The sequence below is a fragment of the Glycine soja genome, chromosome 7, assembly GCF_004193775.1.
Source record: "Glycine soja cultivar W05 chromosome 7, ASM419377v2, whole genome shotgun sequence".
Classification (NCBI taxonomy): domain Eukaryota; kingdom Viridiplantae; phylum Streptophyta; class Magnoliopsida; order Fabales; family Fabaceae; genus Glycine; species Glycine soja.
In genome coordinates, this window is record NC_041008.1 from 37,441,290 (window position 1) to 37,457,489 (window position 16,200).

Below are 16,200 nucleotides of genomic sequence, written 5' to 3' on the forward strand. Positions count from 1 at the left end.
CGATGAGAACATCTCTCAAGAAGATTAAGCAAAAAGCAAAAGTCTGACTTCTATCTTTAAAGATCTAGGTACTTAAATCATGAAAAATGTAGCATCAAAACCATTCTCTTTTAAATTAAGTTGGTTGAAACTTTCCTTTCAATTAACTTGTTTATACGATGACTAACAAAATTTTATTTGTTTGTCTTGGTTGATTGCTATTGTGAATTTGTGCTTATATGTTTGATTGAGTTAATTTTCTTTCTCAAAGCATGAAGTTTTTCATTTCAAAATGTTTGATAATGCCTATGTTCTATCTCCTTCAATCCTTGTTTGATTCTTGTTTGATATATTTGAATATACATGATTAATTTAATTTTTATGATTATGCATAGTTTGACATGATTGAATTTTTGTTAGAATTATATTGGTATGCAAAATAGTTGAATTAAGTAAAGAATTACCATGATATGTGTTGATAAGTTTTACTTAGATTTTTAGGGGTTAGTTCTTTGGTAATCGATTATCACTATGTGCAATCGATTACAGTAGAACAGACTTCTTGTAATCGATTACAGGTCTACATGTAACTGATTACACGAAAAGTTTTAGTTCTGGTAATCGATTATAGGATCTATGTAATCAATTACAATGCGTCTCCCTATATAAATTCAAAACGACAGAAATGCAGTCATTTATGATTTCTTCTCCGCGACAAACCCTTTTCTCCCAAAATTAATTGTCACAAAATTTATCATGTAAATTTACATGTGCGTTAAATATACATTAGAAATTTTAATGTTATATATAGCGACATTAATTATTTTATAACATAATTAGCCTATTAGCTCAATTGGTTAGAGCGTTGTGTTAATAACCTGAGAGTTACATGTTTGAATCCTACATGGGTCATTAATAGACCTATACAGATTGTCAATCTGTAATGGGTCCATACGGAAAAGCACCATTATTTTGGTGACTTTCACACACAAGTGTACCTTGTAGGATAGCTCCTATGCCATGTAAGGAAGCAACCTTACCCTTATTGGTCCTCCTTGCCACCCTTCATGCATGAGTGTTTAGCCACAAAGTTCTAAAGAGTTCTCTTCACTCTATAAATAGAGGCCTTGGCAGAATTAATTCGAGAGTATAAGTACCTTAGAGCCTTGAGGCTTGTATTAGCCAAGTTAGACATAAGGTACGATTAAATATGGTAATAGTATGTTGTAGATGGCTTAGGGCATGGCCTTATGCATGGGTCTAAGGGGTCAATGGTGCAAGTGTGTGAAATCCTAAGGGTATTGGTGTCACTTTACCGTGGATTTGGATAAGATATATACTTATTCCTCATATCTTCTCAAAGGTTGATTTGTGATCAGTGGTTGTTCAACCAAAAGTATAGATCCATACAATGCCAATATTAATGATGATGGTTATGACGAGACAAATCTTGAACTTAGAGTAGAACTCTAGGATCCATATAGGACGAGTTATATATATTTTGCTTGTGTTTTGGAGTTAGAAAACGTCTCAACTCTTTCCATAAAAATGACATGGAAAGAACATTACCCTATTCTATACCTCTTTGTTTTTTTTTTTGTATGTCATGCTTTGCGAAGGTGGATTAGATGTTCTCGGATCTCGAAGTGGTGTTCAGACTGATGGGTAGGGGTGGGAATAGGCCAGACCAAACTTTAAAAGATCTGAGTCTAGCCTATGATGAATTTTTTAGGCCTGAGCTTGGCCTATAACCTATCAAAAGATTTTATTTTGGCTCGACCTGACCTTTTTAAAAGCCTAGTCTGGCCTAATAGTCTTTTTAAAAGCCTTATTCACATTAAACCTTTAATATTCCTTTGATAGTTGTTTTTACCAAAAAAAATAACACATCTTCTATAATAGGCTAAACAAGGCCTTAATATATAATTTGGCTTAATTTTTAATCCAACGTTAATTTAGTTGGTAGTCCTACAAATATATTAATAATATAAACTGTCACCAGATGATATAAAATTATCCAAAACAAAAAAGAACCTCATACTTGAGGTTGCATCATCCAAGTCTACCAAACCAACATATTAACTATTACAAACAAAAAATAAAGTCTACATATCCATTCCATTTGAAAAGAACTGGTACATAGTTGTAATGACATGCAAAAAAGTATTGATAGAAATCATATATCACCAAGTAACAAAAAACCAACCTGATGCCTAAATCAGGACTCATAATGAAAATTGTTAAAGGAATAAGAAGATGAAAGAAAAAATGACAAGGTTTTGAAGTTTTACCTTTATCAAAGCTTGAAGTGAACCAAATACAATTTTTGTTTGCTCTGCAATTTTTGTTTGTGTTCTCTATTTTACTTGAACAGAGAGAAACTTAATAGGAAAAAGAAATGTTGAAAGGAATAGGAAAATAAGCTAATAAAAATAATGAGGAATATAAAGAAATATAAGGGAATGAACTGAATCTCTTAAAACTAGTAAAAAGAATGAAATGACAATCAACACATGACTCACACCACTTAAATTGTAACTAAAGTCTTACTTAATCAAAGTCTGCTAGTTTTAAATATATATATATATATATATATATATATATATAGGCTGACCTACCAGACTTATAAGACTTTTTAATAAGCTTAAGCCTAGTCTATTTAATTTAATAGACTTTTAAAAAATCCGAGTCTAACCTTTTTATTAAATAAGTCAGTCTGGATCAGGCTTTATGTAGGCCAGGTCGTAGGCCCTTATAGGTCGGCCTGACCTATTCCCACCCCTATTAAGGACCATTAGATGTACTTCGCTAAGGAGAGGCAACACTACTATTTTGGTGATATCACTATAATGCTTCTTCTTATCTATATCTGGAGTTTCATTAGCGCTAGCAAAGTTGACTTTTCACACATGTCTGTCTTTCCATGTTGATTGTGAGCGACAACCCATTGTTGATGACACTGAGATGAATTCCTATAATTAAGATTAAAATAATCTTAAAATTCAAATTATCTAGAATAAAAAAATAATAATCTCTTAATAATACTGAAATAACATTTTAACAAATATTTAAAACATCATAAACATTTAAAATAATAATAAGATATTGATTAATACTTATAACATATATATATATATATATTAATATTATAATCTTCAAACATATATAAAGTAAATAAAATAACACTAATAATAAATATAAACAATATTAATCAAAATGTTAAAGATACAAATAATGGGAAACTAATACTATAATCTTAAGAAAATTAAAAAGAATTATCATAGTAATAACATAATAGTCTAAATTCTAAAATAATAAATTTTTCTAGAAAAATAAACATAAAAAATATATACAATAATAAATTTTTATTATAATAGTAAAAAATAATGAAATAATATTATAAAAATAAAAATTATAAAATATTTTTTTACACATATGCATCACGCAGATATCAATCTAGTATTTTTTTTTCTTCCTAAAAATAATTTTTTTTGCTTATCATAGTATTAATATAAAAAATGAATATTCTCATCCTAACATGATCTATCCCATAGACAAAGTCAAAATTTAAATTCTAAATAATTTGATTAAATGATATATATTATTACCATTTATAGAGGTGTTTAAATCCAAACCGATCCAAAATAAAAAGAAAACTGCTCAAAAAAATCGAAAACCAAACTAAATTGATTTTTTAAAATTTGTTTGAATGATTTTTCTTCTCAAATTAATTGGTTTGGTTTGGGTTCAGGTTTGTGTTTTTGAAACCAATCCAAATTACAAAACTTATATTAATTTAGTGTTATATATTTTATGTGTGTATCACTTGAGTTTCATAATATTTTATAGTATTATGTATACGAAACTTATATAATGCATATTATTTTTCTTTTGGTTTAAAATAAATAAAATTTAACATATTTTTACTATAGAAAATTTAACACATTAATAAATTTAGTAAATTGTTATCAATAATTTTTTTAATATAATTTTATTTAAAATATAAAAAAAGTATATAAATTTTAGTAAAATAATATTTTAATAAAAATCGTAAAAGTTAAACTGAATCAAAGCACAAAATATTGATTTGGTTTATTCAAATTTCATTTTAAGTGAAGATCGACCGAACAATATATGCATTTTAAGTTTCATTGAAATAAGTTTTCAATAAATAAATCATATCAAATCCAACGGCAAACACGCTAACCATTTGTGTGAATGATTGTTGGTACTTATAGAGTATCTTTTATTTACCTTCATATAAATTTTTTACTTTCCGATAATGACATGGAGAATAAAAGCAATCGCCACGTGGAGATTGCGCATCTCTCTGACTTGAAAAATCTGAACATCGTTTGTGATCCACGAAAACCACATCAGACGCAAGTGAAAGCACAATTGTTGCGGTCGCCAACCATTCACAAACACTTACATTTATCTGATTAATATTCCAAAATTTCAAAGCTCATCCAAATCCTCTACTAAGCTTTCATTTTCTGCAGAGTTTTCTACCTTTCACAGCTTCCTACGTGTACGTGTGCTTTTATCCACCTCTATTTTCTGAGGCAGCGAAGTACAGAACACTCTAAAGATCAATTATTTTCTTTTGTTTTCTTTCAGCATTATTCAAATTCCATCTGGGTGTCTATAACCGGCACAAACAAACGCAAATGAGATTTCCCAAGTTGGGTTTCATTGCTTCATGAGCACTACCACTATGTTGGAGTCTTTAGCTTGGTGCCAAAGCTTTAAGGTAAGTAAAATCTCTTCTTGTGTTTTTCTTAACAGTTTCGTTTGTTTTCATTGTTATGCAGATATGGGGTTGGTTGATTATGTTATGCAGTATTAGCAACTCACTCTTTGATACTCTGACGCACTTTTTGTTATTAGTTAAAATTTATTAGAAATTATAAAATCACGAGTGGAAATCTGTAAATAAGAAGTGAGAGCACACAAATTTGTGATTTCCAATAGAATACATCCAATAAGAAGAAGTGTGTTTAAAAGAATGTTTTAAAAGAGTGTGCATTTCTCATGCAGATATCAGCTGCAAAAAAATTTCCTTTTCATTTTTCCTACATTTCCCTTCAACAAAATGTAGTAATATAGAAATTGAGGTTGCTTAAACTTTGAAGTTGTTGCTGAATCCAGTTTATATTCAAACAATAGAATCAACTCCTAATGGGTAATCAATGCTCTCACAAATAAAATTATCCATACTTATAAAGGATCATGAGAACACAACAAAGATTATACCGTAGGAAAAATAATAACGAATACAAGAATTTAGCGTGGTTCGACACCTCTTGTCTACATCCATGGAACAATTTCAAAAGTATTTTAGTATCATAAAATGATTACAAGATTGTAACCCACCCTAAATTGTGTATCACTCTACACACTCGAGTATCCCACTCAATAGTTAGAAGAAATGATATACTCTCACATAAAAACACTTTTCTCTCAACAAAGTGACTTTGTTTCACAAGTTCTCTTCTCACACATTCTCTCTTCATGTGTGTCTTCTCTATTTATAATGAAATTGCCACCAATTATAATAAATAAGTTCTCTTAGTTGAAACAAAAACAACTTTACATCCATTCAAATAGGTTTTTACAATATTTCACTTTGCATTTAAACCACCTAAATCTTAGTGGTAAAAATTCAATTCCCACTATGCATTAAATGCACCTTATCTTTTGACTTGGAACTCTACAACTCCTCCATTTTTTAAGAAGCCATAAACTTTAGAATTGAGTATTGTCTGGGTTAAACTGTAAATTCAGCTTTTTGCATAATCTAATCCATATTCAGTAAGTTGTTGCTTGTTCTGAAACACGCTTTGCAATATTATTCTCATGCAGGGATATGACCTTACCAAACAAAAGAGTCCGGGTTACTCTCATGCCATTTCACGAGTTTATAGAAATTCTATTTTCATGCTTTATTCAGTTAACAAACAAGTGCCACTACTACCACATGGTGCTAGTCATGGGATATTTCATAGGACTTGTGTGTCGGAAAATTTCCTTAAAAGGTCTCCTCTCAATGTTCCATCATGGAAAGGATTGTATAGGCCGCGTTGGGAATGGCTACAAACAAATGTAGCATATGATGTTGCTGGTGCTGTTGAAGTCATCAATGATTTAGGATTGGATACTCTTACTTTCTTGGCTGTGACCGTCTTAATTGTGCCTACATTCAAGTCACTTAAAGCCAGTCCTGTAAGAAGTTCTTGGAGTTATACCTTTTTTTTCCAGTTTTCTTTAAGTTATGCTCTTGAAATTATGATAATCTCTCATCTTAAAATAATCATAACCATCATTCATTATTGCTCTGTATTAGTTTAGGTAAATTCCTGCATTAGTTTGATTAGTTAAAATGGATTAAGGCATTCTTTATGCAAACGAGACAAACACAAGCATCAAGAATGAGAAGATTGCACAACTTAAGTTTTGATGATAATTTGAATGGCTATAGATTGAAGATGTGATTTACAGCAACCTCAATATCTATAGTCATTCAGTTGTACTTATTAAACACTGAAATAACTAATTAGAAGACTTGATCTTCTAGTTATTTTTGCAATTATTGGTTTTGGAGTTTGTGTACGCATTGATTCCCATCATTTATCAATATAATATTTGTTGTGGCCATTGTAGTTAAACAAATTTTTAAGTGATCTTTACTATTCTATGAATTTAAGATTACAGTTCTGTTGCTGGAAAAGTCTAGATTTTTAGTTGATTGAAATCTGAAATTAATTGTTGTACCACAGAAATTAGTTTGAATTGATTTTAAATTGTAAAAATAAATATCTAAAGCTACTTTATATTTATAAATATGCATGTTGAATCTCACACACAAAATAGCAGAATTAGACTTAGTGTTATCTATTTACTTTCTTATATTAATAATTGAAATAAATTTAATGGTTGTTATTTTCAGATACTTGGTTTCTTCTGTGCTGGTGTGGTACTCAATCAGTTTGGTTTAATTAGAAACCTTACAGATGTTAAAGTTTTATCCGAATGGGGGATCCTTTTCTTGGTAAGATACATCTTTGCAGCTACTCTAGTTATTATTTTTTATTTCATTTGTCTGTCACCTTAAATGAAGCATTGAAACTGTGATATATAAACATATTTTAGCATGTTATTACTCTATTTTGTAAAAACTAATAATCCAAAACTCCTAGGTTAGTCTGTTTTTTTAATTACTCCATTTCATCAAAATTAATAATTCAAGTGAACACCCATAATATTTTACTGTATTGATTACTTTTATTTTCTACACGGCTCCTGAATCTCATAGGTATTAACCTTTTTTTAATTTTTTTTTTTCAACAGTAACATTGTTAATCCTAACCACCGTCGCTGTTATGTTCATATTTGTTTTAGGATAAGGTATCATGCACATTAAAAATATGATTGGAGGTTATGAAAGAACCTTTTTAAAGTCTAAAATATAAGTATGAATAACCTATATTATTTTTATGGTTGTAATCCTCAGTAAAATTTCTGATAAACATGTTGTATAATTACTGAGTCTGAAGTCATGTTTGTTTCTTTTCAGCTGTTTGAGATGGGTTTAGAGCTTTCACTTGCACGTCTGAAAGCTCTTGCAAAATATGCTTTTGGGATGGGATTGGCTCAGGTATGATGTGATAATGGGCATGCAAAGAAAATTTCTTAAGTCATTTCTTTCACATTATTCATCATTTAGCTTCATCTATGTTAAAGATTTTAAATTTATCAATCATAGATGATGGATTTTACCATTGATTTATTGTACTTAGTCATTCATTCTTTATATTTGTTCAATATTTATAAAATTACATTTGGCCTTGCTTCTCCTTATTTTAATTTCTATTTAAACACTTTTGAAGGTTGTATTGTCTACTTTAGCATTTACTGCTTTTGAACTTCCTCCAAATGGAGCTGTTGGAACAAAAATTTTGGAATTCCTTTTCCACTCTAGGCCTGATCTGGTAAGGTTTCAATATCTTGACAATTTTTCTTAGTTTCATGTTTTTACTTTTTCTTGATATGGCAGTCATTCTGGCGAGAGACAGACAGATAGAATGCATGCATTCGGAGTATAGACACTTCCAAATGAGAAATTTGATAGTGAAGCTTCTAAATTTTGAGAGAAATTACTAGACACTTACCTAAAACTTGAGCCTTTAGGAAGTGGCTCCCACTTCTTGTACATTCTACAAGATGCTAGTTGACCAGATACTAGATAATCCTTTATGCTCTGAATTAGTAATTAAAATCCCTATTCAAGGTGTTGTTTGATAGAGCCCCAATGGCATGGCTTGATCCATAGATCTGATCTCCCCTAGTAGAAAATGAACTATGGAGTTCATTCCTTACTGCCCCTATTCTTCTAATTAAATTGTAGTTTCAACTCAAAGTCAATATGTGTTTTGTTCACACTTAAATGGCTTTTGCATTTGGGGGAATGTTTCACATCAAAACCATTTGCAGAACTATTTCTAACAGCTTAATCTTTTAAGATGATTGTTTTCTTACAAAGATGATTAATTATTGTTATTGCTAGATATGAAAAGGTATAATATCAATAAAACCTTAAGAGGCTTCACTGCTTTAATCTTTAATTTATGTTGAAATCATATTCATAGGTGAACATCAGAAGTGTTGATGAAGCTGTAGTGATTGGTGCTGCACTCTCTCTGTCTTCTTCTGCATTTGTTCTACAGGTATTTGTGTGTTTTGAATGTCTATTTAAAATTGAAGATAAACAAGGACTATTTCTGCACCTTGTTTGCAAAAAAGACATGATGACAATGTTGATGTATCAATGGTACCTAATATTTTTCACTAGTACTTCAATTTTCATGTTTCCAAGAAATAGGAAACTTTTTTATGCATTAAAGAAAAAATAATGCACGTGACTAACAAAAATAAACACGATTTCATGACTATTGACAGATCTGAGGTAGAGCTGAACAGTTGTAATTTGTTTAGATTGATATACTGACAAACACATTCATGCTTTTATAAAATATTTACGAAGGTATTCACATTCCAACATAGCATATAAGTTTTGGAGAAAAGTCTCAATGGAAAAGCTTGTGGTTGTTATTTTTTGTAGTCAATACAATAAAATATATAGCTAATTTTGATGGCTGGAATTCTTTGCATCCTTCCTTCTGTCCTTTACAATCCAGTGATTTATTATGGATCCCATTGATTTTCTTAAAGATAATATTGATTTAGCTGTACTAGTTAGTGACTGTCATTTTCCTACTCTTGCCCTGCCAAATCATGTTGCTCCTTTTACTTCTAGTATGCAATCTCTTGGTGTGTAAATTTCTTTTTCCGGCCCTGTTCTTTTATATGCAATTACTTTGTTTTGTTTACTGCATTGAAAAGAAATCGTGGTCAAAACAAGTTTGTCTGTGCATGAATCCATTGTGATATGTGACACTAAATGCAACTTATCAAGCATATATATATATATATATATATATATATATATATATATATATATATATATATATATATATTTGTAGCTTCTTGCAGAGAGAGGTGAGCTTCCTACGAGATTTGGTTCAGCAACTCTCGGAATACTTCTTTTGCAGGTTTTTGTCTTACACTCTTGCTTGGTTACAGTCTCATTAAGTATGTAATATTTATCACAAAAAAATGTGGATGTTAGAACTCATATTGTATGAGTTTACCTGCTGACATCTTCTGATAAACAGTTGTAGATTGATAAATAATATGTCAGTAAACAACAGCTTTTATATAATTAATTTTGTTGCTTTTCTGCTTGCTATTCCAGGACTTAGCCGTTGTCCCTCTTTTAGTCATACTTCCAATACTAGAGAGCCAGGTGAGATGTAAACTATAAGTAATATCCTCACTCTTGCTATTTTTAATTAAACATATTACTGCCTCTCTGGTTGCTACTTTATAAACTGATGGAGTTAACAGTTTGAGATATAGTAAAGCTCTTTATCGTGCTTTGAATTATGGTTAACATTGTTTGGTCATCAACTACAGTGTAGCCCACCTACCACTTTGACATAAACTGTTTACTGTTATTCCTTTTTATAGGCTGCTATTGGTATGCTAATATAAACCCACCCTCGACGGGCCCAATCAGTTGCAGGCCCACTCCCCTTCTTTCTAGCATAACTAACTAATGGGTATCTATCATGATCTTATGATAGGAGGGTGGTCCTTGACATATATAAAGAATTACTTCACTCCAAATAAATATAAAATCTATGCTAAACTCTGGGCTTACAAATGTTGGATAGTCATGTTGTCAAAGATACAACTTCAAAAAAATTGTATGTAGATTGTTTTTATACCTATCTAGTAAAACCTTTCTCTAAGTATGCCTGCATGTATGTGGTTGTGTGTGTGCACACCTTGTTACAGTAATGTGCTAGTTCCGTTCTTCTTAAATGGTAAGTTTGTCCTTTTTGTATTCTTTTTCACTTACTGTAAATTTGAGGTTAACAATTATGGTATGCTGCATGACTGTTATATTTCCTACAATAAACTAATTTGGTTATTTGATAATCAGATGCATCAACTTTTGCATTCATTCTTCATCCTGTGCTTTCTTATTTTTCATTCTAGAATATAACTGAGGGAAGTATTTGGCCCATGCTTGCTCAAGAAAGTTTAAAGGCATTAGGTGGATTGGGTCTGCTTTCTCTTGGGGCAAAGTACATTCTCAGAAGAGTTTTTGAGGTCTGTATCACATATTTCAAGAAAGATTTTTATCCAAAAAAATAAAATGTGTCCAAACTCATTTTTGATATGTGCTAGGCAGTAAAATGTTGGTCAAATTCAGGTTGTTGCAGATACAAGGAGCTCAGAGGCTTTTGTTGCTCTTTGCTTGCTGACTGTTGCAGGGACTTCACTAGTCACACAGAATTTGGGATTTAGTGACACGGTTCCGTATTTTCCAATGCTTAAGGATTTTTAATTTGGGATTGTGGAGAATCATTAAATTGAATATTAACTTGACAGTTGTGTGAAATATCATAATGCAGCTTGGGGCTTTTTTAGCTGGAGCAATTTTAGCAGAGACAAACTTCAGGACCCAGATTGAAGCAGACATAAGACCATTTAGAGGCTTGCTTCTTGGGTTGTTTTTTCTAACTACGGGAACTTCAATTGACATGCAGGTTAATATGATTATCATTTATTGTATATGTAGCATGGTTTTTAGATTTCTAAGCATGTTTATTATGTTAATTTGATTGTTGTGTCTGTGCATATATGCTGACTTTGATTTTCAGATTCATCAAGCTAGATATTATATAGGCCCAAAATTTTGATCACCTGTGATGTAACATTCTGATAGGGTATTGGGTATTATGGGGTGTCTAAGTCCCACATCGAGTAGTATGGGATGTTTGATGGAGTTTTTAAGTGCTTGGTTCTTCACCCTTAAAAGCTAAGGGAGGGTTTCCCTACTCCCTAGTGCTTGGGTGCTCATCACATTTTTGTAAATGAAAAATACTGAAGTTGTACTTTGGATAAATCCAAATCCTAGTAATAGTAATTGCCTTGTGTTACCTTGAAGTGAGGATACTCACCCACCACCCACTGTGCTATTCTATTACAAAAAATCCTCGTCTGAATGACATGCAAGTGATTTAAAGGAATATGTAATAATATATCTTTAACATCCTGCTGTTTGCATGAAATTATGAAATTTACACACCCTCCACGGTGAAACTATAGATAGATGTATTTCTTCCCCTCTATAATTATTATTTTTGTTACAGCTCCTTTTGCGAGAGTGGCCCAATGTACTTTCCCTCTTGGGAGGTTTAATTGTTATAAAGACATTGATCATAACTGCAATTGGTCCTCGTGTTGGACTTACTTTAAAGGAAAGTGTAAGAATAGGATTGCTTCTATCCCAAGGAGGCGAGTTTGGATTTGTTGTTTTCTCTTTAGCAAATAGGTAAGTAATTATCTAATGTGATGCATTGGTGCTATTTGAATTAGAAAATTGGGATTGTTTTTAGTTATAAAAATTTGTGGCTTCTTGTAAGCAGGCTTGGGGTGCTTCCTCTTGAGCTCAACAAGCTGCTCATAATTGTGGTTGTATTGTCAATGGCATTAACCCCATTTCTGAATGAAGCTGGAAGAAGGGCTGCTAGCTTTATTGAAGACAAATTTGATGCTGAGAATGTATGTCTCTTTTTTTTGTAAGATTTACAATTTTGGCAGTTATGTGCACATAAACACAAACACACGTGTGCTTGCGTATAGGGATTGTGAGTAGCAATGATGAATTATTGGTGTATTTGAAAAAAAAATCATGCATAAGAAATGTAATTACATAATACAAGAAAATTCACATGCTGTATTAAAGTTGGTCTTTTTTGGCACAAATTCATCCCGTGGATTATATGCTTCAAGCCGTCAATAAATTTTTAATTATTATTGTTTTATCAACTTAAGATGTTAAAGGAGAAACTTTGGGATATAAAAAACAAAATAGAACTGTTTCTTCACAATATGTGTGGCAATCTTATGCCACAGTGATTTCATTTTAACTTCAAGTTTACATTGAGTACTAATTATTTGCAGAAACAGAATGCTTCTGAGACGGTTAACTTCAATGTTAGTGAACCTGTTGTTATCCTTGGATTTGGACAAATGGGCCAGGTAGATCAATCAATACATTGTAAAACTTGTCATTTATATTGCCAATTTCTAAAATTTCTTCTTCTGTTCCATATATAAAGGTCCTTGCCAATTTCCTGTCCAATCCATTAGCTTCAGGAGGAGATAGTGATGAAGTAGGATGGCCTTATGTGGCATTTGATCTTGACCCCTCAGTAGTAAAGGTCAGTGTATTTGAGCATCATGCATGGCTACTGTCCACCAGTATCCGCATGAGACCCTTTTCTTTTCCTTTTTGATGAATTGTTTGAAATTCTTGAGTAGAGATCTGCTGTTTAGAATATCTGCAATTTGGTATGGATTAATTAGATGTTGAGACATTCTCTCTGAAGCCTTACACGAGGCATGGAATAAATAGACACTTTTTTATATGGACAAACTCTGTTTATATTTGCGCCTGATGCACAGTTTTATCTTGTCTAAAAAATAAAATTCCACTGATCTTGTGAACAGGATGATATGCAAGTATAAATGTTCCAATTGAGTGTTGACTCATCAATCATTCTTTGTTTCTTTTTTCTTATGTTATCCTTTTCTTTATTTTATTAAGAGAATGAAAGCATTATTTCATGTCATTTATTACCCTTCATATTGCAATCCTCTTTTATACACCTTTTTTTTAATTTATTCTTTCCATCATGAACTGCTGGACAGGCAGCTAGAAAAATTGGCTTTCCTGTACTCTATGGGGATGGATCACGCCCAGATGTTCTTCACTCTGCCGGTGTCTCTATTCCAAAAGCTTTCATGATTATGTACACTGGGAAGAAGAAGACAATTGAAGCTGTTCAGAGGCTAAGATTGAATTTTCCTGCAGTAATAATCTCTTTCCCACCCCCTTCTTGTCTCAATTGGTTGTGTGTGAGAGCATGTATGTGCACAAGAGGGGGAAAAATACGGGTTTCTATAATTGAAAGCAACTATGATATTATGATGTGACTAGCTTAGTTTTAATTTGTTTATTAAATGAATGGTGCTAGACTCCAATATTTATCATAAGAAACTTCTAAAAGATCATTCTGTAATTGGAGATCTCTTGCATACATCATACCCCCCAACTTTACACGTGCACAAAACTATAAACAGAAGCAAAGGGTATCTGATGCACTAGGACATGTACATGTTAGGTTTATATTAGGGGTGACTTGACTAATAAAATTTTGTAACGGTGTGTGTTTCTTATCTTCCTTTATTTCTGTTCTCTTCTCTCTTGGTTTAATAGTATACTTAGTGATGAAATTCCTCAGATCCCAATCTATGCCAGAGCTCGTGATCTCAAGCATCTTTTAGATCTGAAGAAAGCAGGTGCAACGGATGCCATTTTGGAAAATGCAGAGGTACTGTCAAAAAATTCTTTCCCTCCCTTGATGCTTGGAAACTGGTGCTAAATATTTTATTCTTGCAGACTAGCTTGCACCTGGGTTCTAAGCTGCTGAAAGGCCTTGGTGTGATGTCTGATGATGTAGCATTTTTGAGTCAGCTTATTAGAGATTCCATGGAGCTCCAAGCTCAAGAAGGAATCGGCCAATCTGAAGATCGCGGATTAGATATTATGAAACCACTGCAGGTACTTCAAAACAATGATTTGGCTCGGGTAAATGCTAAAATATGGTTGAAATGTGATATCTAACAAAAAACTGGGAGAAAGAATGTAATGACTAATAAGTAAAAACTTTAATACTAAATTAATTGCATTGATATGGCATTGTGTGGGTTCCTTCCTCATGCCTGACCGTAATATAGCCATAGAATCTTCTGATTTTTCACTTTGAATGTTATTTTCCCCATGTTTTCTATTGCATTATAAAAATGTTTGGGCAAAAAAGTGGTGGGAAGTTCCTTCTATTGTTTGTCTTTGATTACATTGTCCTTGATGTGATAAATTCTACGTCTTGAAGGAGTCCATAAATGTCATTTAACTTAGATACCTTTTGTGTTTGGCTCTTCTAAAGTGAGCCAACTGTAAAGTAAGTAATCTTAATTGTTGATGAGAAAATTAACAGATGATATTCCAGCATATTCACAATTTGTTATGCATATACATTTAAGATTGACCTCTGGTTACTTATTTCTACATTTATTAATTTATTTTCAAGGAAATTCAAATTATCTTTTGATAACTAGAGTTCAAGATAACTTGCATTATGTCCCCATTTTTGAATTTGTTCTTTATAATTTTTATGGCTGCTATTGCTGTGGTAGAAACTTGCATAACATAAGAAACTGATGTGTCTATATTCTAAGGTGAAAGTTGCTGACGTGAGGGAAGCACATGTACTGACGGCAACAACTTCACCAGAAACTGAATTATCAGAAATGAATCAGAAACATCAAGCTTCTTCGATTAGAAATCAAAGGGAAGTAGATTCAGAAGAACAAGATTATGAACTGAATGAAGCTGTGAATTTAGAAGGAAATGGTGTTTTAGTTAGCAAACAAAGTAGTGAAGAAAGCTCAATGGTAGTAGATCCATCAAACCCTTCTTCCCATACTGCCACTGAGGAACCCTAAATAGGGCTTCTTCCCATTTATTTTTCTCCTCTAACCCCCATAACTTCTGAAAAATTCCAGCAAGTTATCATTTTCATTGCAGAGCTAACAATATATGTATAGGAAACATCCCAATGTAAGAGAGTTTGTAGAACAGCATCATTCCAACTCTGATGCTTACTTCAATTCTTTTGAGAACCACAAAATGTATAGTAATTTAACACCAGTAACATAGCTTTTATTTCTTGTGTGAAGTCCTAAACAGTTTAAGCCTTTAAGTTGATATCAAACTGTAGAGGTCAACATGTAGCAAATCACAATTAGGGTGATGGCGTGTGAAGTATTTTTTTTATGATGATAATGCATCATGATTCATGTTATAATCACTATTAAAGTGTAATAATAATAGACTTGAAAAAATCAATATGTTGTAACATAGTTGATAGATAATCTTATTTCTTAAACATATAGTCATAGACTTATGGATTTAATCCCTAATCCGTGGTATGCAAAAATACATGTTAAGAGAGATCAATTTCTTAAATAGATATTATTACTTGAGGAGATTAATTCTTGATTTTCGATGAAAGAATATCTTGATTAGAAAAAAATAAATAGACTTAAAAAAGAATAACGTCTTACTTATTAAACATAGTTTGCAGTGTGTTCATGGTAGGCTTTTATTTGTAAAAAATCTCACCTCAACTGCAAGGGTTAAGATCTTCTCCATTTTTTTCATTATTAAAGTTTTGGACAAATAAATGAAATTGATATGATACACATTAAATAAAAAAATACCATTTATTTTTCTAAAACGATAGAAATGGAAGAAATAAAGAGGATTTTTTCCCACTGGAGCTGGTGAGAAAATTGATTTTGGACTGCTTTACTACTGAAAACTAAAAGGAAAATAAGTCCAATCTCACTTCTTCCCATCATAGAGAATCTTTTGATTGAGTAAATCCAAATTGCATGTCACATGCTAAGTTTAAAACTTTAAATTAATAATGTATTGCTTTTAGTTGTAGATTATTCAAA

General features: G+C 31.7%; 1 protein-coding gene across 2 annotated transcripts; it reads left to right on the top strand.

Annotated features, from left to right (window-relative positions):
• The first annotated feature begins 4,355 nt into the window (after positions 1-4,355).
• On the top strand, positions 4,356-15,586 carry LOC114419437 (K(+) efflux antiporter 3, chloroplastic-like). 2 transcript variants are annotated; one of them, XM_028385095.1, is made up of 20 exons: positions 4,356-4,510; positions 4,600-4,732; positions 5,845-6,204; positions 6,929-7,030; positions 7,556-7,636; positions 7,869-7,970; positions 8,628-8,705; positions 9,522-9,590; positions 9,794-9,844; positions 10,603-10,716; positions 10,820-10,921; positions 11,022-11,156; positions 11,763-11,944; positions 12,039-12,174; positions 12,577-12,654; positions 12,735-12,836; positions 13,327-13,488; positions 13,920-14,009; positions 14,078-14,239; positions 14,917-15,586. In XM_028385095.1, exons 2-20 carry the CDS (start codon positions 4,682-4,684, stop codon positions 15,181-15,183), a joined length of 2,424 nt encoding a protein of 807 aa, XP_028240896.1. In that variant the 5' UTR covers positions 4,356-4,510; positions 4,600-4,681; the 3' UTR covers positions 15,184-15,586. The 2 variants fall into 2 exon arrangements, with proteins under 2 accessions (XP_028240896.1, XP_028240897.1); XM_028385096.1 differs by having other exon boundaries at positions 12,583-12,654.
• Positions 15,587-16,200: the final 614 nt, after the last annotated feature.